The sequence below is a fragment of the Labrus mixtus genome, chromosome 5 (assembly GCF_963584025.1).
Source record: "Labrus mixtus chromosome 5, fLabMix1.1, whole genome shotgun sequence".
NCBI classification, from domain to species: domain Eukaryota; kingdom Metazoa; phylum Chordata; class Actinopteri; order Labriformes; family Labridae; genus Labrus; species Labrus mixtus.
In genome coordinates this window covers 9,227,697-9,253,947 of record NC_083616.1, presented here as the reverse complement: position 1 = coordinate 9,253,947, position 26,251 = coordinate 9,227,697, and the positions used below count along the sequence as shown (strand labels likewise).

At 39.5% G+C, this 26,251-nt stretch overlaps 2 protein-coding genes across 2 annotated transcripts in view; both read left to right on the top strand.

The window, feature by feature from the left end:
- Positions 1-9,663, top strand: part of adamts13 (ADAM metallopeptidase with thrombospondin type 1 motif, 13) — a 370,029-nt gene extending 360,366 nt beyond the window's left edge. The window contains exon 30 of the mRNA XM_061037660.1: positions 9,648-9,663. The gene's annotated coding sequence lies outside the window, so the exon portion shown is untranslated. The remainder of the gene's footprint in view (positions 1-9,647) is intronic.
- A 4,589-nt stretch (positions 9,664-14,252) lies between these two features.
- piwil1 (piwi-like RNA-mediated gene silencing 1) lies at positions 14,253-24,362 on the top strand. The gene is made up of 20 exons (XM_061037651.1): positions 14,253-14,348; positions 15,020-15,122; positions 15,725-15,853; positions 15,956-16,170; positions 16,470-16,591; positions 16,799-16,879; positions 17,126-17,323; positions 17,432-17,540; positions 17,792-17,918; positions 18,120-18,237; positions 18,641-18,755; positions 18,831-19,018; positions 19,131-19,203; positions 21,064-21,264; positions 21,934-22,037; positions 22,144-22,214; positions 22,319-22,472; positions 22,661-22,786; positions 23,309-23,456; positions 23,627-24,362. The coding sequence occupies exons 1-20, from the start codon at positions 14,280-14,282 to the stop codon at positions 23,741-23,743; spliced, it is 2,568 nt and encodes an 855-aa protein (XP_060893634.1). The 5' UTR covers positions 14,253-14,279; the 3' UTR covers positions 23,744-24,362.
- The last annotated feature ends 1,889 nt before the right edge of the window (positions 24,363-26,251 follow it).

Sequence of the window (26,251 nt, the reverse complement as noted above, 5' to 3'; positions counted from 1 at the left end):
TCAGTTATACCTTCACAGATCGCACAAGTCATGTTACAAATGTGTTTGGTGTGGATCGATTTATGTGTTAATGTTTAGTTACACTATTTGAAATGGGAAAAAACATTTTCTTAAAGAAGGAAAGAGGGATCAATGCTGAAGCCTTTAAACATTTACCTATGACTTTATGTACCATATTATATCTGTGTATCCGTGACTTTAAGCAAACTGCTTCAACATTTCAGTTTTTAATTTAAGCAATATTTCAACCATTCATTCTTTACGTTTTCTAACTATTTCTACAAATTTAGTAATCAAGTTTTCCAACTGTTGATTCATGTCTTAAGCTTAGTATTTCTACTGTTTGTCCATAAAGGCTAAACATTGTTTTATTATGAGCTGTAGCAGTTCATTATTAATCCATGTATTACTATTACCACTATTACTATTTTCAGTGTTTATTATAGGCTTTTGGTTAATTATTTATTTTTGTTTGACTGTGGCTTTTAGACATATAAATTATTTATCATTTATAAACTGTTATTACGGTTAACAGTTTATTCCTGAGTTTAAGCTAACGTATACTGCTGTTTGTCACATGACTTATGAGTTTAAAGTCCCATGAAACAAAAAATATTATCTTGTTTTAATCAAAATCCTGTATTAAATGTTAATATATCTGCCAAATATATTTTAAGAAAGTGTTTTTTTCCCTGAGTATTTCATCTGAATAACTTTATTTTATCTTCCTGTAAAACATTTAAAATGTAGGATGACTCATCCTACACTCAGGGACATTTGCTAACTTTTCGGACAAATAAAAAAGCCTTGCTAACAATCCACTCAAATTAATTCCAACATTATGTCCCGCCTTCTATCTTGTGATTGTTTCTTTCCTGTTTCATTTTGAAATAGTCACTAGACGCTAGTTAGATACTCTGGAAGTCGCTTGTTATTTCAACTGTTTTCAAGTTAACTATTTCTACTGGTTGGCTCTTAGCCAGTCTTATATGACTTTTAGAAAAGTATTTTATTATCATTCATTACTTTAGGCTTACTATTTGTGTTTTTCCATGACATTTGGCCAACTAAATACAACTGTTTTACTGTTTGTCTATGACTTTAAGCTAAATATTTATAAAGTTTAGATTTGACTTTAAGCAGATCTTTTATCATTCACTTCAAGCTAACTCCATTTTTTTAACGTTTTTATTCCTTTATTTTTGCAATGTGGCTATTTATAGTTTTTATATTTGATAATGAGCTAACTATTTTAATTGTTTCTTCATCGCTTTTGTGCTATATAAACTTGCCTTGCCTTCATTTAACTCCTTTCTTTTTTGATCCCTATATTCCCATTTTTACTCTTGCTATTTTTGCATGCTGTCAGTATTAAAGCATGGCTTTAGCTTACAGGACTATGCTAAGTCATCATCATACCAATTCCTCTTAATTTTGTCTCTCATATTGACAAATCTTGAAAATCTTGTGAAATGAAATCCTGATTCAATTTTTTTTTCCCGAGGAAGAGCACAATCTTTTCTGCCATCCCCCCGGCAGGTGCAGAGTTATCCCTCTGGGGAAAAGTACCTCTGGTTGGGAATCACTGCTCGAGCAGGCAAGAAATGAACTGAGTCGACTTTAAACTGGAAGCAGGAATGCATGCGCGCTGATTAAGTGTTGTTTAACCCTGTGGGATCCGTCTTTCTGGTCTGAAAGCAGTGAGAGGCTGGAGGCAGGTCAGAAGAGGTCAGAGAGGACAGCAAGAGCTTCTTATGTGAGCCGGACACTTTTGAAGACCACTGCAAGGGGCACTGAGTCAGTTCATTGATATTCAAGGATTTGACCCGCTGACAACAGGGATGTCACTGAGGTTAAGTCAGCCGTGCCTCTCCATATTGTGCTGGGCCGAAAAGCCATGGAGTCCCCCGGCCCCCCTTGCCTGACTCTGTGTGGTTGTCATGGAGAGCAAATCAGTCCGGCAGTACTATGTCACACTCATGTGGCACATTTTCTCTTTCTTCCTCTCTTTCTTTTCTTCCTCTGACTTTCTATCATGCTGCTTCACCGAGGGGGCTGCCAAAGAGAGCTTTCTGTCCACTAACAATGCTTGGGGTGTCATGGACATCCTCATACATATACAGTGGAAAGAAGAGAAGCCGTTGAAAATCCTACAGCTTCTCTTCCAAAAACGCATGGCAACACATATATTTCCTCTCTATTGTGGGATCTGAGTGGGTGTTTTGTGTCCAAGGACATGTCAGGTCAGGTGGTTGATCAGCACTGTGGGTCACATAGTCCAAATAACTGCCGATCATTTTTCATCCCACAGCGGCAGTGAAAGACTTCGGTACAGGTGACACTTCATGCCAAGGGAGCTTTTGTCATGTATGTTGGGATTTTGTGCATTTATTGCATCCTTAAGATAGTTATTTTTTTAAAGCAATGTACCACAGTAAAGTTAGAGCTCACTGATAAGAGCAAAAATCCATCAACAGAAATTAATTTGATTCCCTCGCTGAGCATCAGTTTTCATAACCTTACTGTGTTTTATAATAGGAAACAATTGACTGATGTCTGGCGCTGCGATTTCTTGTTGTCACACAAATATGTTCCTAAAGCCAATGTCAAGGAGATTAGGCTGAAGGGAAAATTGCAGCTGTATTTTGCAGCACAGAGCTGGCAAGTCGCTGCTCTCAGGTGATGGGGCATGTCTGTGCTTAACCCGGTCTGAACCTGACGGCTGCTGCGGTTGGCACTGTAATTACAGAGGTTAGTTTATAAATCACAGAGAAAAAAGTTGGAGAGAGGTAGAGAGAAAGTGAAGAGAGAGAACAGCCTCAGGGCCAGAGGAGGCCCTGACACTAAAAATCACACTGTTCCTCTTAAATACTCTCATCAGTCCCTTTTTTAAAAAAAACGTTCTTTCTCTCTTTTTCCTCTCATCCAATCAAACTCAAGCACACACTTCTCTTCTTCCTGTCTCTGTGATAGTCAGACTATAGTCGGTCCTCTACTGGTCCCGAGGGTTCCCGATTACACCAGACTCCTTCATCCTGCACACATTAAAGCAGCAACACCAGACCACAGGAAACAGTGGTTGTGACTGTTGATGTGGACCTTTGCTACTCTTCTTATTTCCTCCAAGGGAAATTTTAGACTCTACTTCATGTGTCACAACCAGCAGTCACCGCAAATCCATCTACATTTATTTGTTTGCACTCTCCATTTGGATTCTGGCATGCAAACATCTTTAGGAGAGAAATACACAAGTCGACAAACATTTAGTCTCATAAATAGTGAGTGTAAAGTATAAAACAGTTATTTTCCAGCATTTATTGGTGAGATAAGTTTTTCCCATCGTAACATTTAACTCTGCTGGATGCCACTCTCTTCCTGCTTAAAATTGATTCTATATTTCAATCTGCAATCCTGGTAATTTCTTAGCATTTTGTCACACTTTTTGTCTTTGTATGTCTTACGATGACTCATGCTTCACTCTGGATGCACTCTTGTATTGACAAATTTAAAAATGTAGTATTTTGTATGCCCCTCCCACTTTTCAACTATCCAATCAAATTCATCCCAACGTTATGTCCCGCCTTCTTGTGATTAGTTCTATCCTGTTTTAGTAGGAAATAAGAAAAGAAAGCAGTTAGATACTCTGGAAGTTCTGTTTTATAGGGACTTTAATGAAGAGGCATAACATGCCATCAAAAATGATCCCATAAAGAATCAAAAGTTTCAATCTGTACATGATGTGCGCCTTCACTGGAAATCAACAGTTTTATTTTTTATTATATGTTACTACTGTTATACTAAGTAAGTACTTCCACAAAAAAAGGATGTATGAGAGACAGGAGTGGCTCAGAATGTGTTCGCAATGACAGTAGGATACCTCATGAAGGGGTCCCCATATGACAGCACTACCTCTCACATTTATTGGTGTCGTTTCATTTACGACGTAATAGTGATGGACGCTCATTGGGTGGGCTCTCTGTAAATGTTTTGCCTAGGGCCCTAACAGACTCTAGAATCGCCACTGCCAATACATGATGACAAAATCCAACAACATTGGCTCATTTATTGTTTGTCATGTTTTGAAATTCAGAAATGAAAAAAAATTGCTGTTCCTTGAGTGTCCACTTGAGGCTGGCTGCAAAAGTCCTGAAAGTCACATACACACCCATGTTAAAAAGCCCACTATGACAGCAGAAAGAAACATGTTCACAGACTGCTTCATAAGATGAAATTGGTCTAAATAGTGACAGCACACATTGTACGGGTGATTTTTTTTGACAACTCGTCAGTTTTTATTTCTTGAAGGATAAGAGTTGTGCATAGTTAGGGGCTCGGCTGATCTGATTGCAAGCGTGCACATTTTAGCTGGTGTTCAGGTGGCTTAAGGTCTCAGGTCTCAACTCCACCTCATTGCCTCTAACTGGGTTGACCAAAATATTGGTTGAGACAGCATTTAAATATGGAAATCACCATTGTTGGGCTTCCAAACTACACTTCAGAAACCAATGGGTGACATCACTGAGAGTACACCTCTGTTTTACACAGTCTATGTATATTTCCAATAATCCAACTCCATATAGACTTCATTACACTGGGACATCTTCAGGCCCATTTTTCAAATTGTAGAAAGATTTCTACAGATCCAAATAGGACAGTACACAACAGTTTTCAAAGGCTGGGTACAAGAAGTCCAACTGAAACAAAAAAAAATGGACAGAGTTTGTTTGTGCCTTCTTGAAGAACACGTGGCAACATTTTCTGATCTGATGCCTCTTTTTACTGAAGGATGAAATTGCCATTTCAAAAATGGAAAAGTTTTTCATGTGAACAGTCGTTGAGTGTTCTTGTAAACAAACGTTTGAAAAAGAGTTGTATATCAAGTTGTCAGAACTTCTGCAAGGAAACTTTGAGGAAAATACATCTTGGTTAGCTTTAGGGAAAACAGTTTGGTCATACTCATGGTTACAATGATAACGGCCAACTACTGCTGCCATGGTTAAAAGACTGCTCTCAACAAACAAGAAGCAAACATTGTCTCCAGTGCTTAAGTTTGACATTTTGTTGATCACACTACTCTGATGTGGACTACATATCTCTGCACTTTGTCAGTCTGTAACAACACAATACTGATTCCTCCTTTGCCCCTGAGAAACAGGTTTAAGGCATTGGCTGGTGCTTTTCTTATTTATTGGGAGCACTGACTTATACTGTGCACTGAATGTGTAAAATCATTGGAGTTTCCCTTTTTTTTTTAAAGCAAAGAAATGGAATTTAAAACCCATCAAATGTGGAAATGTTCACATATTATCAGGATCCTCAGGGGGAGAAGTCACTTTCATTCATGTTTATGAAGTAAAGATAACTATGCAGTACTGGCTTAACGCCCCGGTGGAAAAGACCTCTCATGAATACATCCAATAAAAGCAACAAAAATGCTTGATCAGTCAAATTCAGGGATTTAAAATAGTCTTTAGTGGAAGTCTTTGATCTTGATCTCTTCATGCTTTCCATAGGGGAAAAGATCAAGAAGAAAAAGAAATCTCTTTACAAGCTTTAAATGTTATGGTGTTGAAGAAGCGTAGTTAAGGTTGCAAACAATTATTGAACCATTTCAATAAATAATAATGGACCACTTAAGGGAGCCGTCACTGCAAAGCAATCCTGATCTGCGACGTGGGTTTATTTGTTTTGTTTATGAGTCGATCGACAGTTGTCTGACTGTATTTATAGTCTTGATTAAACAATAAACAGTCTGCTATTATTGAAGGACATGATTTAAGATCCTCCGAGAGGCCTGGAACTAAAGAAAAACGGTCTTTTCTGATTGGCATTCAGCTGTACATTTCCTCTCTATCATCAGATCAGACATTTCCTTTCTGTTGAACAAGCAATATCTCAAGCTGAAGGGAAAATCTATAGACTGTCACCGCAAAATCCATTGAGTCTGAAGCATTTCATCCTTTGAGCCGTGAAAAAGAGTGAAATTGGGAGTCTGCGGCGGGCTGAATTAGGACATATGGAAATGAACATATCTCTGCCGCAGCAGCAGCAGCAGCAGAACTCTATCCATATCAGACGGAGATTTAGGCAAGGTCAAAGCGTTTTCTGTAAAGATGATGTTACTAAGAAGACAATCAACACTTCTCATAGTGTTTAGAGCCAAAGACCATGCATATGACTTTCACTGATTCAAAAAATCATTACCAAGAAGCTTTTAACAGGTTCCAAGGACCGTGGCTTACTTTTTGAATAAAATATAAACAAGGGAAAATATCAAACCCATTAATCTTTCATTAAGCTCGCCGGATAAAAAAGAATCGCTTAAAGTATCATTCGTTACCATCACTGCGAGTGCAAAAGCCCCCTGCTAACATCAAAGGCTTCTCAAAGAAACAGAGCGGGAGAGAGTCAGTTAGCTGAATTTGGCTGAGAACCAGCTTGTGGTGGGGTTTTCATTTCCACACACACACACACACACACACACACACACACACCCATAATGGCAAAGAGGAGGAAATGAGGACCACGGTCTTTAATGGTTTTTGTGGCATCAGGGCCTTGTTTTTGTTTTTGAGCATACACTCTGATAAACAATGTGCCGCTGTTATTAAGAGAGCCGGGGAGTCAGGCTGGATGTTGACAAAGGTTGAGAGCTCATCCTCTTCTTGCACAAGTCTTTGTGTCATTGAAAGATCAGAGGCTTTTTTTCATGGTCAAAGAATAGGGAGACTCCGTTTCAAAACACACACACACGCACACACACACAAAACTAAACACACACACACTCGTGCAGCATGAGGAGGAGTGGTTTGTATGTTAGTGAGGGCGATGTAGCAGCACTTTTTTAGTTTACTTTTTTAGCAACATTGGACTTGTCATGCCTCTATGCTTGGTTGGGGCATCTTGCAGCTATTTTGCAACTCTTCAATGGAGGATCATTAAATTATTTTGAAAGTTCTTAAGCAACATATTGGAATTTGTTTATTTAAACATTTTAAAGATGCTCACACTTTTTTTCAACAGAGCTTTTTTTTGTGCCTTTATTTTACATTTACCTAAAAACTGTCTGTTGAAAGTGAGAGGCCTGAAAAGGAACACAATCCCGCTCTTGCTAACATCCTGTCTTTCAGTTAGCTCTCCTGCTGTCATTTCTAAAGCACAAAAACAGCCTGGCAGTAATGCCAAGTAGGTTAATAACATGCAGTGGATTAAGGTTTTCGTTTAGCTCTGCAATGCTGCTATGCTAAGAAATTTGGATTTAACCAGCGAATAAGCCCAACCTGTCTTGTCGTCTTTTCCCTGACCGGCTTCCCCGTGTGCAGAGGTGCAGCCCAGTCAAAATACAATGACACATTCATTTCAATCCACAGTACACAAAGCAGAGCGAAGAAGCATTCGCTCATCTTCACAGGCCCATATATTACATGAGTTAGTCATGGCTCATACTGAATTAAACATGGGAAGAAGAGTTTCTTTTTATCTACAGCCAAAGTACTAAATCTGACCACTGCAACCGATACTCGCCCACTTCAAATCCTCCCTTTGATAGTGAAAGCGTAGGAGCTTCAAATGTATCAGCTTGTCCTCTTTTTTTTTTAATGGGTTTTAGTTGCAAAAAACTGGTTGATGTTTGGAGCTTCAACAAAATCATACAAAGATTCCTTTTCTGCCTTGTTCCCTGTGGAGCAAATGTGTCATTGCTACATTTTGGCGGCTCTTTCATTTCTGTTTTTCCTCTTTGTTTCCCGCACAGGTGGATTTAATCAAGCAACAGCGGGGTGACGGTTTCCCTCCAGATCGTCCCTGTTAGGTGCAGTATTAATTACTGTGGACATGAAGAGGCAGGCTTTTGTGATCTCCCACTGTTCTTTGGAGTTGGATGATAGTTGAATAATACTCTGTTCCATCTCAGAGATGTCACAGACGTGGGTTTTTGCTTATGTGGGACTCATCTTTGCTTGTGTGGATTTGTGATATTTTTGGGCAAGCAAGGATGAAAGCCTGGGGTCCTGTGGCTAATGAGATACTGAAGCAGTGGGAACGATGGTTTTAATTACTGCCCAGGACTGGTCTAAAGGGGGTGATTGCTGAGGAGCATGCTGAGTGTCCTAGGTTGGGAGTTCAGGCTGATGCCAGTCATGCTGTGCCTGGCTGCCTTTGATGCTCACTCCCCTCTGCTTTATTCCCACAATGTGCTTATTAGATCCTTTGCTGCAGATGCTTCACTGCACCTTTGTTCAAACCAATGCTGTGGACAAAGAGAGGCAAAACCGCCGAGATTTCAACTTTAAACCCCCTGAAAGTTTCAGCGATGCAGAAGGCAACTTAATCTTTTGTGGAAATTAAATCACAGCTCTCCTGTTGTGCGGTGGCTCTCTGGCACACAGGAGATGGATTGTGAGTTTTTCTTTTTAGCGGAGATGGTTTGATATCTATTGGTTAGGAATGAAAATAGCAGGAGTCTTAGGGTTAGTAACCATGTATGTAAACTAAAATGAGAGCTACAAATAAGAATCACAATTGAAATGCTGAGGGCTGAATTAGGGAAGGTTCCTCCCCGCTGTCTGCTCGGAGACATCTACAGTAGATTCAGAGGCAGGCTGTGAGTCCTGCATCTCCTTGGCTGCTCCCAGCAGGAGGGTGTTGCTACGTGTCTGCTCTCTGTTCTCCTGCAGCCCAGCTGTGGACCAGCCCTTGTTGACTTTGCAGAGATCACATGGCATCCTCACTGTGGCTGGCTCCGAGGGGGCTCTGCCTCCGCAAAAACTCTGCTATGGTCAGCACGAGCCTCCTCGTCCTGCTGTCTTTACCCCCTGCTTCTACAAAAGAAGAAAGATGTTTGAGCACACCAAAGATATGCACAAGTTTCAAACAACACTCAAATGCTGCCATTACTTCTCCCAGACAAAAAAAAACATGATTGACAGTTCTTCTATATACCTCAAACCTCCTTTTCTTCAGCAGACAAATCTATGCCACTTGGATCAAATCCTATTATTCCAAGAGTTCCTGTATCTGTTTACATAAATAATCTCTTTGGCTGGTGGTTTTAAGTCGAAACCACCAGCCAGACTATTTGTTATCAAATGAACAGGAAGTGGTATTTGCCAAACAAATGGAACCTGAATGGGATACGTCCTTGGCATACAGGCCTGCAGGATGTAGCTGAATCACTAAGATGTGTGCTTTCTTTTTTAGCATTTCAGAACTTTGTGTAGTTTTTTGGAAGGGGTATTTACATAGTCTGGTTTACAAGAAAGTGTTAGACATGAAAGACACGGCGTAGAAAGAAGGGATCGCATGTGACAACGTTGATGAGTCTGATACAAACTCTTGTCATCAAAGAGCAGACTTTTGTCTGTTCCCATGTTTTTAGGGTCATTCTGACCCAAACGCTCGTTTATCTCTGCATTCTCAGATACCCAGCGGAAGAAATATAGTTAATAAAAAACAATTATTGGAACCAAATCAACAGGCTACAGTGCTAAAGCGCCGCCAACATTACTCTCTGCACTCTCAAGCTGATGATGTAACTACAGGGCCTTTAAATACAAAGAATATGCAATGTATATACATCATAACACACATACTAGTTGACACATGTATCCGTGATTGAAGTGTTCTGTTAAGAAGTAAAGCAGAGTGAGGGAAATAAATAAAAAAATATTGAAATGGACACTTTTGTGTTGAAAAATATTCCAATGTAAACAAATTAAGGTAAATTAATGCTGATGCAAGCATTTCACCTAAACACAGATGTTAGAAGTATAAGATTTTAAAACATATTTAAAATCTACTGAGAGGTTTAACTGGTTTTAGAACAGAATGAAAATGTCACTAATGTCTTTCTATGACTTACAAAAGCAAACCAGACCATCAGTTAGAAGATTTACTTTTTCATAAATGTCTTTCTAAACATCTGTTACAGCTGTGTCGACTGAAAAGGCCTTTACAAGAGGAGAGAGTTCCAGTGAGTGAGTGAGTGACATTATGTGTTTGACAGCTAAAAGCCAGATGGGTTCTGTCGTTAGAGAATACAACTCAAACATGTACAGAACATAATCAGCAAAGAGTAAAGTCTACAGGGGGCGCCAAAATCCACACAAAGTGAAAGATCCTCACAGAAGCAACATTGCTGACATTATTGTAATTGTAAGAGGTTTGAAAATCTCTAAATTGATTGATTGATGTGACTTTATAGTCAGACCATTCTGGAATTTGTCCACTGCAGCTTCATTTGCAATAAAGATACAAAGATATTTGACATAACATTTTAAAGACCAAACACAGGATTGCAGTGCAGGGGCAGAGCCAGGGGATTGCCAGGATCACCCTAGAAATCTGATTGGCCACCCCAGTGGCAACCCCAAAATCCTGCTGGTAACTTTATATTGCATTTCAATGAAGCCCATTTCATTTGGTTGGTATTATAAATAGTGACTTTGGACATGGATCGTCTTTGAAGTGCCTTTGAAACAAATTAGTTTTGTTCAATTTCTTCTGTTTTGCAATTTTTCACGAGGAGTTGGTGATCGGTGCTGAGGCTAGACCAGTTGAGAATCACTGATATAAATGTTGCACTTTATTGTGGCGATAGAGAGAGTAAATAAATGCTTTTCATTGGTGGGAATGTATGGGCACTTCTGTCTGGCTACCACTGCTGCAATGTACTTTGATCTGAGGTTAAGCTCCATATATAATTGAAGGATTGACTGGTGTACATAAGACAGTATTAACATGTGGGAGCCTGGATCTCAGGTTTAGTCACAGTTCATATTCATTGTGATGAGCATGGTTGAGGTCCGAGACAACAAAGTTGTCGGCCATCATTATCATGTTTTTATCTTGAGGTGATTCATTCAAGTCTTTTGGGTGGTTGGCCTACAACTTTTGAGCAGATCTTTTTTTTGCTGGAGCTATATAGACGTTAAAGAGACACTTGAACCAAGTGGTGCTTCAGTACTGTAGGACAGAGGTAAAACACCAAACAAGAATTTGTCTGATTGGAAAGATTGTGACAAAAAAATTCTTCATTCAAGGTTTAATTGTTTGGCTTTAAGCTAACTCAAATGTCATCCTATGTCCTAACAATAAAGCAGCTTATCATCTAGTTACTTTATAATGTTGTTTCCCTGAGTCATCAGACAGGGGGCCTATGAGGAGGATATATATATACACACACACAACTATATAGGTATAGTGGTATATTATGTGATGACTCTGAAAACTGCAGGAAGTCTCATTTATTCTATTTATCTGAAATGAGGGGCAGCTGTTTTTGCTGTGTGTTTATGTAGATAGAGTACAATTTATGTCTTATTAATCTTTTAGGGCCACAAATGATTTAATCTATAAATATTTTTTTGGGTAGAAACCCACCTCTTATTCTTTTAGTATCTGCTTGGAAAAGATCATTGTGCTTTTGGGAGAATGGGAGGAGTGAACCTCAGTGATTTTGACGATACTCACTGTGTACCATCACTAACAAAACCACACACAAAAAACACACTGGTGTTTTCTGCCTTCAATATAAATAGAACACCAGTTTCTTTTTAAAATACCGTATGCACGGTCTGACTGCTTATTCTGAATTTGCTCAGAAACCCATAGTGATATTGTGTGTGTTTGTGTGTGTGTGTGTGTGTGTGTGTGTGTGTGTGTGTGTGTGTGTGTGTGTGTGTGTGTGTGTGTGTGATGCAGTGCCTGCTTCATTTTAAGGGGGAACACACTGATGCAGAGCAGATTAAGTTCCATGGCAGGAGAGAGAATAATCTAATTTTGCTAACCCGCTTACTGATATCATGGAGGAGTAGATCCTTTTTATTCACAATCCCCTCTTGTTCTAGTTTTGGAAGCAAGAGTTCAAACTAAATGAGAGCACTGTGATTTCTGTGGAACTAAAACCTTTAGTTTTGATTTGTTTTTAATATTTCAAACAGAAAGTATGGTTGCATTATTGTTTAATAACCAAAAAATGTTCCTTATGTTGATGGTGATGACATGCTCGGTTGAAATGATAATAGTGTATTTTGTGAATTTGCAGCCAGTTTGATATACTGACTGTGATGCATGTTTCCTTTCATCAGCTTTGGGCTGTAGTATCTCACAAAGCATGATTAGCGTCAGCGTGGAATACACACTGCTGGGGGCTGCAGGGCAAGCTTGAAGCCTGAAGCGCATTCATCAACGTCCCTGGCAGGGTGCTCCTTTCTCAGCTTCACACTGCTCAGCCTGCAGCCCTCTGCATGGCCATGTTTTCCTCTTTCTTCTTTCATTTTTCCTCTTTTCTTTTTGCTTTGTTGTTTTTTAAGAGATAGCTCGGCCTTTGAAGTCAACTTTTCATTTTTTATCAAAGCTTCTACAAATCTCGACAGTTTATGTCATATTACTGTTCAGCCTTTTGGCAACATTATATTACTTTGTGGGTGTAATGTTGAATTGCATGCATGCACTTCATATGCTCGAAGACACCTACACACCTGTGTCTTGTGATTTTCTGAGAGTGACTTTCTCTTTTTACCCACGATCAGGCTTGATGACACTGATGTCCCTGCCTTCTTCTTCATCTCTCCTCAGTCCTCTTCCAGCAGGTAAACAGTGACTGAAGCAGGTCCTTGCAGACTGGTCCCTCAGGTCTGAATCTGTAATCACTCTTAGATCTCAGACATGAAAGACTTGCGTACATCTTCCCCAAAAAAAATGCCCTCTGAGGAGCCAAGTTTGGCTTCAAATGGTAGGATGTGTAGGGGAGAGGAAAAGTTCGGGAAGAAATAATAGCTTGTGATCAGGTTGTTCTTTAAAGGAGTGCATAAGAGATTTTTTAATCTTTGTAAAACCATTCTGAGCAATTTTTTAATCTTTGCTTTTCATCATTGTCTTAAAGTAAATTTACAAAGAAGGGGAAATGTCTTGGCCTTCACAAGGTCTTGTAAGCCTAAACCTGAATCCATCAGAACCTTTCTTAAACCCATACAGGCACCATTATTCAGCATCTACACACCATAGGCTACTTAATTTTCAGGCTGTTTAAATCTTACATAAACTTCTATGTTGTACATTTTCCACATTATTTATCACATAGTTAATTTCATAATATATGCAGAAAGTCCTACATGTCATTTTACCACTAGGCCAGCAATAAGTCAAAGTAATATTTTGGTTTACTTTTCTAACAATTGACTACTACTATTATTGTAGTACTGAGCTGTGGCCCTACAAGCTCTATTTGCAGCTTGTCCGTTTCTGATTTATGTGAAGATATTTGATGTGGATGTGTGTATCATATCGCTCAGTTTATACAGGGACACAGGCAATGTGTAAATTTACTGTTGCGACTTTGCCGCCATCTAGTGGTTGTAATTGGGGTCGCACCTAAAATATTAAATGCACACACAACAGCACTAGTTCCAACATATCACTGCGCTTTAAAAAGTAGTTCGTAGGCTTTATGCTGATTTATTTTTTCAGCAACCCTTCAGTGATACATTTCCAAGATTAATTCCGAACAATTACACTATTAAGAATAATTACGACTTATGTAAACCTGGTAAGTGTTTGATTTAAATAAATTATAGCGTATTAATTTAACCAGTGAAGAGGCCTATACCTGATTAGCGGCGTTTTTCCTCCTCCTCTACATCGTGGGTAGTACACATGTGCTGAACTTCAACCCAGCAGCAGAAGTGACTTTAGGATAAAATAAACTTTCTTTAAGAGTAAGTTGCCAGATTTGTTCATAATTACATAAATTTTCACGATTTCTTCCCTTGGACTCGGTTTAATTGAAGTTACTTTTCGCACAAACATTATCTGTAGGTTGATAACATCTGCTCATGGTGAAAGTTAATGCTGAATTTAACATTCACAAACACGGTCCTAAATTTTGATAATTTTAACTTAATTATCTGACATGTTGTAGAAAGAGAACCGCATGTTTTACTCTGGGTTTACTTTAGTTAGCCTGCCAGCTAACTTGGTGGTGTCAAGTTGATTAGCGGCGCCATCTTGTCTTGTACAAACAAAGTGTTCATAAGTTAAACTTTTCTATTTCTCTTACATACTTGAGATATGTTCGAGTTATTTTAATGACTTTAGGCTTTTTTTTTTTTTGCAGGAAACAAGCGAAAAATACTCTTTCAGTAAAACATTTAAGTTTGCACTTAATAGCCTGTGTAACTTGATTAAATTTGTTTTATTGTATTTCATGGTTAATTGTTCAAAATCTTGAATTTATGGGAAGTAAATAATTGTTTTACAGCTTATCTTTGAGGCTGTGAAAAATGACTGGTCGGGCACGAGCAAGATCCAGAGGCAGAGCACGTGGTCAAGAGACTACAGCACCTGGAGCGGTAAGAGCAGGTTACATGTTAGTTATCCTCAAAATATCATATTAATATCATTTTAGTGGAAATATGTAAGGTCTGTAATATTAGGCCTGCTGTTATCTGATTTATAGTGACGTAATGGGCGGATGAGAATTATAGAGCTTAATTGCTTTTGATAGATTGTCTGTGTAATAGTTTCAATACAAAGCAGTTTGAAGCCAATGTTAATAAGTGAGTATTAAATGTAAATACCAGCACATAAGAAAGCTACTCTTCATAAACAGTTGTCAGGCCGTGTTATAAACATGAAATCTGTTCTGACCTGCCTGGTTAAATAAAGGTAAAATAAAAGGATAAAATAATTGTCATAGGGTTTTCCTTGAAATCATAAAAGACTCTGATTCCTAACTTGGAGCACATGGTTACATTTTAAAAAGCATTTCCTCTGACTAGAGGCACTATGTTTATGCACCTTGGTGTTCCCATGTAGTCTTTTGGATGATACCTTCAGTAACTTCAAATACAGAACAGGACAAGAATGTTGTTTCTTATGTAATATTAAACAAGCTCAGTTTAGTTTCCAGTTGTGTATTTTTCTATGATGCTCACAGTGGTTCAACGTGAATGATTCTCACCTGGAAAATTTATGAATTTAACCTTGTGTTTACACATCTCCAACATCTTTTCACCCCAAGAGTCAGGCTCGAGAGCCGACACCAGCGCCTGCCCCCCCTGCTGAGGGAGAGCTGGTCGGTAGAGGAAGGCAGAAGGGTGCCCCTGGAGCCTTTTCTGCAGAAGGTTTGGTCAAACTTACAGTCGAAGTGTGAATCTTATCAGTGTCTCATGATTCCATTCAATTTCTCACAAAAAACGTGGATCTTTCCTGGCGTACTTAACTTTTATTTTGCAGACCTTGCATATTGATATGTTAGGTCAGCCCTCCTGTCACCTAAAGGAGGAGACTCATATCGGTATCGGTGTACCAAGGGAGGTGGGGAGGGAGCATTTATGAAAAATGCCAGCAGCAGGTTTGCCATATTTAGCCTGGCTGCTGTTGAAAACTTCCTTATAGGATATAAGAAAGTATGTTTTGAAAAAAATGTTTTTTGGACATTTGAATAGATTAAGAATCTTTTGAAATGAATATTTGCAATTCTAACAGTAATCCATTTTGTCACAGCCCTAATAGTCAATAAATATTTGTATTAAGTGATCCTGTCTAGTCCTGAGTGGTGCAATTATAAATGCATTTTTGTCACCACATTGTCTGCTCCTTCAAACCAGGAGATACAAAGTACTTTGACGAATTGGCTTTTCAACTGTACTGAGGTGTTTTTATCTTTGTGTTGGATCCTGGTGTAATTACATTTGTACTGAAACATATTTATTTTCTTAATTAGCTATTCTGCAGATTTCTGCTGGATTTCAGCAAGTGAAGCTGGGTGAAAGAGGCGGACGCCGTCGGGATTTTCACGATGCAGGGATTAACACCAGGCAGGCGATGGAGCATGTTAAGGAATCAAAGATGGGTCTGTTTTCTTTCAAACTGGTGTACACTGACACATTAATCAAACATACATGTAGAATCAGAGAATATAAACTACTCCCTAAAGTTTGTGTTTGTTTTTTAGGAACATCTGGCCGCTCAATTCCACTGTCAGCGAACTTCTTTCGCATCCTTTCCCGCCCTCAGTGGGTTCTGTATCAGTACCATGTGGACTACAAACCACCAATGGAGTCTCGTCGCCTGAGATCTGCTCTCCTCTTCCAGCATGATGAAGCACTTGGTTCAGCGCGGAGCTTTGACGGAGCTCTGCTTTTTCTGCCGCTCAGATTGCACAGCAAGGTAATTCTAATGCCAAACATCTTGAAGAACCAATACTACACAAGTATTCTTTGGCAACTCCTAAAGATAAGAATTTAATTCAAATTAAATAACTGAGACCATGTATGTCTTATTGTCCAGTAGCATGTCTTTCTCTGCCTGTCTTTTTTTTTTTTTTTACAAAACAATAACAATTTGATCTAAAGGTGTTATAACCTCACTGGAAGTGAGAGTTTTTTGGATTAAAATTTGTCGTTTTACTTGTATCAGATTTATGTTGGCTTCCTAACATTTACAGCGATGTCTAACCTTGTGTTCAGGAAACTGTGCTCCACAGTGAGACGAGGAATGGAGAGAAGGTCCAGATAACTGTCACCTTGACTAATGAACTGCCGCCTACATCTCCTGTGTGCATTCAGTTTTACAACATCATATTCAGAAGGTAAAAATCAAATATAAGACATGCACTATGAGGACTTACACATGAAAGGCGTCGGCCAAGTTAAATAATATGTCTTAAAATAATCAGATATTCTTGCGACCAGTGCGGATGAGGGGATGGTTGTTGCATGTTTAAACTGGAATAATTCATTAACTTTGAATACAGCTGCTTCTAATCTTCTTATTAATGTTTTTTCTCTCTCTCCAGGATCTTGAGAATTCTCGACATGCAGCAGATTGGACGTAACTACTACAACCCCAATGATCCTCTCAACATACCACAACACAGGTGCATTCGTTTGTCCAGCTCATACACAAGCTATACTTTGCAATTCTTAAAATGACTTTACTTAAGTAATTACCTATATCAATATGCACCCTAGTACTGATATATGTGTATATTTATTTTAGTAATCTTGAACTTTAAAGGCCAAAATAATTTTCTTAAAGTGTTCATTGAGATTTGTCAATGAGCAATTTTTAATGATGAAAGAAACTGTGTTGATAAACAATGAGCCTCTTCTTTCTGTCGCAGGCTGACCATCTGGCCAGGCTACACCACCACCATTCTGAATTACGAGACGTCCATCATGCTGTGTACGGACGTGAGCCACAAGGTGCTGCGCAGTGAGACGGTCCTGGACTTCATGTACAACTTGAGGCAGCAGTGTGGAAACCAACGCTTCCCTGAAATTTGTGCTAAGGAGCTTGTTGGACTCATTGTCCTCACCAAGTATGCACGTTATCACACACGCATAGTGCGACGTGCAGAAGTGTTTGAATTTCAAATAGTTTTTCACTGTTTCTGGACTTATTCTCATCTTGTTCCTCATTTTCTTAGGTACAACAACAAGACCTACAGGATTGACGATATTGCATGGGATCACACTCCCAACAACACTTTCAAGAAGGGAGACACGGACATTTCCTTCAAGAACTATTACAAGGCTGTAGGTGTCATGCCTTCAATAGTTGCACACTTACACGAGTGTGAAAGAATATTATTTCAATCAGGCAAAGTGAAAGAGTCAGGATAGACCGGTGTGGAATTACCCCACCTCTTTACATTTTAAGAGGAAACCTTCTGGCGCTGTGTGGACCAATTATTTTGTCTGAATCTAAAGAGAGCTCAGCAATGCAGTGGAAAATGAATCACATTCACCAACTTCATCATTGTTTGTTTCTTCTTTTCTGTTTTAAGCAATATAGCCTGGATATCAAAGATGGGAACCAGGTGCTGCTGATCAGCCATGTGAAGAAGATGGGTCCTTCTGGAGGTCCTCCTCCTGGCCCGGCCATGCTTATCCCAGAGCTGTGCTACCTTACAGGTGACTTACTCCATCTACTGTTGACTCTTTATTCACAATGGACATCTCAACATGCAAGGTGTTTACTGATAAAATGTAAGATACTTTTTAATTTATGTGTCACAATAAAGGTGCAGGAAAAAGGCTAAAATATATATTTTTTTAAAATGTACCTGTTCAAACTGATCCTGGTTGAACTACTCTCCCTTTTGTGTTTGACAGGCTTGACTGACAAGATGCGAGCTGACTTTCGCATCATGAAGGATCTGAGCAATCACACCAAACTAACTCCAGAGCAGAGGGAGGGACGCCTCAACAGATTTGTCTCAAACATTCAGAAGTAGGTGAAAACAGTGAATCACTGAGTTTATCACTTAACCGTGTTCTGTTTGTGTGCTTTTGTCTAAAGGTTCAAAAGTCAACATCATGGGCAGAGTGTTTATTATTGACGCATGGCAGCCTGACTGTAATTTCAAGGCCTTTCAAACTTGTGTGATAAACATTACCAATACAATTTGTCAACTAACTTTTGAACACGTCACACTGTTATTTATCTAAAGGTTTCTATTGTTTATTATTAATCATGCAGGCTCTTCACCATTTAACCTCAAAGTTCTCCTCCTCTCAGCGGTTCCTGTAGTTTAGTCTGTTAAAAGGCGAATAATTTAAAAAAGCATTTTTTTTTTCCTGTCAACATCTTGAGGCAGTGTAACTTGTTTCGATTTTTTAATATTGTTTAATAGGAATGCTGACGCACAGGCAGAGTTGGATAAGTGGGGACTCAACTTTGATAAAGCGCTCCTAAACCTGACTGGCAGAGTCCTCCCAGGAGAGAGGCTTTACCAGGGATCAAGATCGGTATAATGTGCTTGTGGTTACATAAATGTGCTCTTTTGAATTAATTGAGAGATTAACATAATTTCTCTCTCCTAGTATGACATCAACCCGCAATCAGCTGAATGGTCCAGAGAGATGCGTGGGGTGCCTGTGATCAGCTCTCCTCTGCTGACTGACTGGTTCATGTTCTACACCCGCCGTAGCAGCAACGAGGCCCAGTCTCTCCATCAAACCCTCAACAAAGTCTCAGGTCCTCTTGGTATCCGCATCCAGCGAGCTGTCATGTAAGTTTCAGCCTAAAAAAGGTTATCAGCTAAACAGGTTCCACAATGTTGAGCTCTGATTGGCTGGTTACAGTTTAGTCACCTGATTATTGTTAACGGTCTTTTTATTCAGGGTGGAGTATGAGGATTATCAGGAGTCTCTGCTCAGAGCCCTGCAGCAGAATGTTGGACCGCAAACACAGATGGTTAGTAACACGCACACATGTTGTCAGTGTTTTACACACAGAGATTATACTCATGCAGGCCATCCATGTATATTTATGGCTGCCCACGTATGTATTTGCCCATCATTTTTTGATCTGTATATAATAACCTTCTGTGAGAGACGTCTACTGATACGACCCTAACCCTGTGCACAGATTGAGGTGGGACAATTTATATTAAAACTTCTTGTGCAGACTTTTTAATATTTTTCTGCAGCTGCCCTTGTTGTCCTTCTTTTAGTTTTAGATGATGTTTGCGATACGTGTCATCAGCATCCACATACGGATCACACTGTATTGAGTGAAACATTTAAAAACGCAGCAGCTAGCGTTTGACGGGAGGGTGACCCCTTCAGTTACGTTACAAACTCATCTGTGAATAATAATTTTGCCTTAATCCACAAAAACTAGCGTGTCTTTCAATTCAGCTTTGACAATGTTATATACTTACTATACCGGTAAGCAGACTGGCTGTTATTGGAAGTGTATCTCTGGCAGCTCCTGCAGCGCGTTGTAAGTGAAACAGGTAGCGTTATTGAGTGTTTAGCTCTGATTCACAGTCTTGAGTAGAGAAGTTCACATACTGCAGCAGGCTGACGTTACGATCGTTAAGTTATTGATTGTTGATAAAAGCAGACACGGTGAAAAAGTTAATCATCTGGCTATCCAGCGCGAGCCGCATGTGTCAACAGACGAAAGGGGAGATGACTGGTGGAAGCCAGAGATGTTGTATTTCAATTTATTTTCTGCTTGTTCACCAGTTGTTTGATATATTGATATTTTACACATACATTCAGAGAGGATTTCAATTGCAATGTTTGGTCTTTTTCTGCCGCTTGCCATTTTCATTGGGCGCTTGGTAAAACCCCTTTGGGGGGTGCCAAAACTTCTCTATGTAGGAAAAACCCTGTTTAAGAGTGCAGAGGTGATGGTGTGTGTTCATTTCACTTCCTTTACATTCTCTCACGCACACACACACATTACATTTGTTTGTGAAGCAAAAAACAAAAATATACACACAACCAATTCCAGGGATTAAAGTTCTCTGTCGCTACGATGGATTTCCGTCAATTTCACAATTGTATTATTTTTATTCAGCATCACTCAGACAAAAAAAGTCGAGCAGAATGGGGGTTAGTGACAGACCTTCACGTGCAAACTGCTGTTTTTAATGGCAGGCAGTTATCTGAATCCTGTAACACAAGTGTAGTTTGCGTTTGTGTGGCATTTCAAATGTACAGTCGGGAGTTTTAACTGCTACGTGAAGTCCGCTCGGCGCATTGTAGGCTTTTATTGTGGTATCGAACATCAGCCCGTCATGTCCGGACATTTTTTTAGCTTCAGTGCGCAACTTTATTTACCCGACCAAAGTTAAATACCGGAGAGTGATAATCAGTTAGGCTACATGAAGGAGTTTACCGTCAGTCACGTGTCATTACCTGCAGGCCGAGCAGACAGTTGCCGTGTGCACCGCTACTGGACACACTCCGTTAGGATCGCGCGTCAAGACAACAGGTGATACAGCACAGTACCCACACAGAGACACGCGCCATGAATCACCTTTTAAACTGGAACGTTTGACAACACAATTCTTACTGGACTCCACTGCCATGGTACAGCATCACTCTGTGGGCTACCTCATGGTATTATGTGTGTGTACAAGTATGGCATTTGGTTAGAAGTTACTCTTAGCTGTAAGATCTCTTGTTCACTGTGGTTGAATTTGAATGTCTGCGTTGTAACCATGACAACATGTTATGTATTACGAGTGTTGATTGTAAATCACAAATTTGACATGAGGGTCTCACTGCCTTGCTAACTAAGCACTCTTGTTTTTGTAAGGTTGTGGTGGTCCTCCCCAGCAACAGGAAGGACAAGTACGACACTGTCAAGAAGTATCTTTGTGTGGAGTGCCCCATTCCCAGCCAGTGTGTGGTTACCCGTACTATCAGCAAGCCTCAGGCGCTCATGACTGTGGCCACCAAGATCGCACTGCAGATGGCATGCAAGATGGGAGGAGAGCTGTGGAGTGTGGAAATCCCCGTAAGTCCTTTTCACATTCAGTCATTTGTACGTTGAAGAAAGGAGAAGATAAGGTGTTGTAGCAAGCTTTAAGATGATTTATAAAAGTGGATCAAATTGTGGGGTCTGAATGCGGGCTGTACTGCTTAATCATACTGTGTTTCAAAGTGGCTAAATGGCCTAAAACTCCACTGAACTTTCTTTATATAGCACTCGTACATAAAGACATGAAGCCCAAAGTGCTTCACAAAAGAACAGAAAAAGATAAAGACACAAATTAAATAAATAAATAACTCAAATCAATATAGTAAAAAAAAACACATCAGTGATTAATATCAAAGTAAAAAGTTGACTAAGATGAAATAAAAACTTGAGGTAAAATCAATGCTTAAAACACAGGTCAGTGTACACAGGTACTCCTGATTGAAGTCAGTCAGTCAGTCATGAGGTAGAGGATTGACTAGCTCTGTCCTGTTAATTTCAATACTTGACACTGAATCTGTATCTGAAAGCAGATAACACAGGCTGAAAGATGCTTACTAAGCATTATCAAGGCTTTGATGAGAAAGCATTCAAAGGTTCCATGATAGTTTAAAAAAAAAAACTGGTTCATAAAGAGAGAAGTAGATGTTTTTTTTTGTGACTGAACTGAACTACAACACTGCTACCTTGTCCCCGCTAATTGTGCAGCTCAAGCAGCTGATGATTGTGGGCATCGACTGCTACCACGACATTTCTGCGGGGAAACGGTCCATTGGAGCTCTGGTGGCCAGCCTGAACAACAGCATGAGCAGGTCAGTTTCTACAGCAGACCATAAGCTGTGTTGTAAGATAGTGTAACATTTAATTTGTTGTGCTGGATCAAACTGTCTTTTTATTTTTTTTAACATCACTGTAAAGGTGGTACTCAAAGTGTGTGTTGCAGCACAAAGGTCAGGAAATCATGGATGGACTGAAGATGGCCTTATCTGGCAAGTCACTCTCTTTGAATGTGTTATGCTACGCAATTTCAATGTTCATGTGTCAATTCTCCCAAACTCCAGCAGCATAACTGTCATGACTTTATTTTTTCCAGGTGCGCTGAAAGACTATCTTAAATTCAACAACTGCCTGCCTTCACGCATCATTGTGTACAGAGATGGAGTGGGAGACGGCCAGCTTCACAGTGTGGTTAACTACGAGGTCTCACAGATCTTGGAGTCCATCAAGTCCATGGGGCACGACTACCTGTGAGTCATTCATAAATGCTGCTGCACTGAGAATCAGTAACCTGTATTCAACACCTCAAACTGATGGTCTCTGCTGCGCATGTGGGCCTCTGTGTATTCTTTCACATTAGTTGCTTTGTGCAGAAGCTCACTAAAGCCTGTACTTCAGATCCAGTGTTTGACACAGCCTCTTCATCTGCTTGTTGTAGGCCCAAGCTGAGTGTGGTGGTGGTGAAGAAGCGCATCAGCACGAGGTTCTTTTCCCACACTAACGGCAAGGTGGACAACCCTCCCCCAGGCACCGTCGTCGACTCAGATGTCACCCGCCCCGAGTGGTACGTGTTTTAGGACTCTTCCAATTCATTGATTTATTCAGAAGTTGTGATATGATCAGACAGTCATGCTCTCATCTCATAACATGATTTTTATAATGACCTGTAATCATCACCAGTCTTCAAATACTAACAGATAAGAACTCACTGTATCTGTCTACTGGACTGCACGGGATCTCTGAAAGTTTCAGATGGATTTTGAACTTTTATTTTAAATTGCAACATCATGACTAAAACTGTTGAGCTCCCTGCTTTAGGACCTTGGATTAGTTTTTATCTTTTTAATGAGTCCTGTCACTTTCATTTCAACTGTTCTTCGTAAACTCTGGGTTTTTAGGTTTTGTGTTCCTATTTGACTCAAAGTAAAACACAATAGTCAATTGACTGTTTATCTGTTTAGTAAAACAATTTGCAACAGTTTTAAAAAGTGCTGTACAGTACTTAAGTTTATCAATATAATGTGTCGTGAGAGATAATTTGTGTCGATTTGACTTTTTATAATATGAACTATGACTTGTCCTCCAGGTATGACTTTTACATCGTCAGCCAGGCTGTCCAAAGTGGAAGTGTCTCCCCGACCCACTACAATGTGGTGTACGACACCAGTGGACTGAAGCCCGATCACATGCAGAGGCTCACCTACAAGCTGTGCCACATGTATTACAACTGGCAGGTAGGTTGGCCAATAAATCAGCGCATGAGCCCAGATGTCAGGAGGAAAATCATGCAACTGTGAAATTGCTTAACTGTTACTTGCTGAAAATATCTTCGATTTAAGAATAACTGAGGCTACTTCTTTTAGTCCAATTAAAATATTTCTAAAATATTTTATTTGTTCTGAAGGGGATCATCCGAGTGCCCGCTCCCTGCCAGTACGCCCACAAGTTGGCGTTCCTTGTAGGTCAGAGCATCCACAAAGAGCCCAGTGCCAAACTGGATGACCTGCTCTTCTACCTGTAAGGAAGGAAAGACGACCTGTTGGGCTCTGACTCGTCAGTTACCTTGTGAAGAAGTGTATGTATGTAAGCCTTTGTTGTAAAAGCTTTTCTTAGTTTGAATGAATATAAGTTGTGTTTTGTAGATGCTAAGAGTTTGTTTGAATGTAGCATCACGTCTGTGTATGAAGGTACGCAGTTTCAGGTTACTAATATTGAAGTTAAGTAAAGAAAATGATGTATGAACCCTGTTCCCTTATGGAAAGAGATTTGTGTTTTCAGGGCCAAATGGATGAGTATGTTCAGAGAGAGATAGAGTATCTTGATCTGTTACTAAATCAACACTGAAATGAGAGATGTGACTCTAAATGTTTAAAATGTTTTCATGTATAACTTATTTGAGTTTGTTTTAGATAACAAATAAAAAAAGGCACTTTTTGTAGACAATCTAAACACATTCTCAGATTACACGAGAGCCTCTTTGTTGTTAAAAGACTTGACTGCAGTTTCTGTCCTCCATGGTGAGGAGTAAAATATGTTTTACATTTTTGTTAGTAGTGAGGCTCATGAGGGTCAGTATTAAGATCCTGCTGTTCCTGTACTGCATATAGTTCAAATAAAACATTTGTGTTGTACCACATGAATGGTGTTGTGAATTCAATCACACATAAAACATTACAAAATATCAAATTTATTTAGATTTCTTTCTTCTTTTTTTTTTTTTTAGAAAAGATTGCACATGCACACTCACACAATAATTGTTTTTTAACCATCAATATAGGCTTGATAATTCTTATCATAAAGCTAGCACACAACTGCAGACTTTTAAACAATATGGTCTTCAAGACACCATGGGGAAAGCTTGCACTGTTTGATTATAAAGTTAAATGTACAAAAAAGGCAGTTTGAAAATCAAGTACAAACATTTAAAAACAATTTTAGAAATGGACAAAGTACAAAAAGAGCAACAGTCACTCAAAATGAATCGAAGCGATGTCTGAAGACATGGTCCAGAAAGAGGAAAAGATGTACATCGGTTTATCGCAGGTTTTCATGGCTGTTGGCCGACAATTGTACAGAAAGTATCAGAATGTTTTGCATACATTCTTTTTTGGCAGTTTTCAGTTCAACTCGTGTAGAAAAAATAGGCTAGATTTTTAGTTTGTATTAACATGAGGATGAAATGAAAGATGGGAGGAAATAAAGGTGGACCGTTTCATTTCACGCACAAGGACGAACATCTGCACAATCCTTTTGGACAGCTTTGAAAATACATTGGCTTTCAATTCATCATACATTCACTACTCTACATTAAGGTGTAGATATATATTTATATATCGATATACAGTACTTTGAATCCTGCACCAACATCACTCGGGACACACTGAACAGGCATCACTGACAGATTGGCTTGAGTCAACATGTTTCTGATTTCTAGATTTAGGGTCAGACAGGTAGGGGGCAGCGTAGAGGTAGCCTTGTGTCTCTGTTCATTTCTGTGGAAACAGTTATTAACCTTTATTGTTCTAGTGAAGCCCGACAGTGTTGCATGTTATGAATCATATGCAGTACAATAGGAGGACTCCATTTGCTGATGCTTATCTAACACAGAAGCTGATTGTTTTTTTGTAGTAGTTTCCTCACGAGAGTAGTCACTTTAAATCAGATGTGCATCAGTGCGGCAGCAGAAACAGTTAAATAAAAAATAAAACCTTTAAATATTTTGCCCCTTTCTTTTCTAAGATACAAAAAATAATTTCTTTTTTTGGGCTTAACTATTGATGATGGTTGCTGGACGGTTGTATGTAAGCTCTGATCTTCAGGAGATCACGACAGTCACACAGTATGCTAACAGCTCTTGTTTTTTTTAACACAAAGAATGAATAACAAGCATGAAACTGCACGCTCTACTGGACAAAGGACTAACCATTGTGCGATAGTAAGGCAAAAACATGGAGGTTGGATCTACGAGGCATTTCCATTCAGGCTGATTTGACTGCAGAGACCCTGTGGTAGGTGCAGCATGTGCTTGTTTTGGAGGCGTCTGACATGTACGAGGGGGAACACTTGGCTCTCTCACAGTTGTTAAAATAGGGCAGAGGAGTAGGAGTCAATTCTTCTGATTTGTCACAGTATACTGCACAGCGAGTCAGCGGCGCTGTATGAAAGTACTGCATGCACCAAGTTTCATTTTGCACGCTCTCAGGGGGGTCAGGAGGGAATGTGCTGAAGTAAAAGCATGCAAAACTCGCCTAAAAAAAATAAATCTAACCAGCTGACACGTCCGTCTCGTTCTTCTGTTACTAAATGGACTCAAAGGTTAAATTGAGCCCTCAGTATTTGAAAGACATTCTGAGTTTCACAGAGACACTGGTCAGACTCGTGGTGTTTTAAGCAACTGCAAAAAGGAGAATGCCGAGAGCCCTGTCTTTGACTACAGCCGAACATCATCAGCCAAGAGACCTGGAGGTAAGATACTCATCTGCTGACAACATGAGGTCTCAGGATAATAATATGAAATGTGTAATTGAAA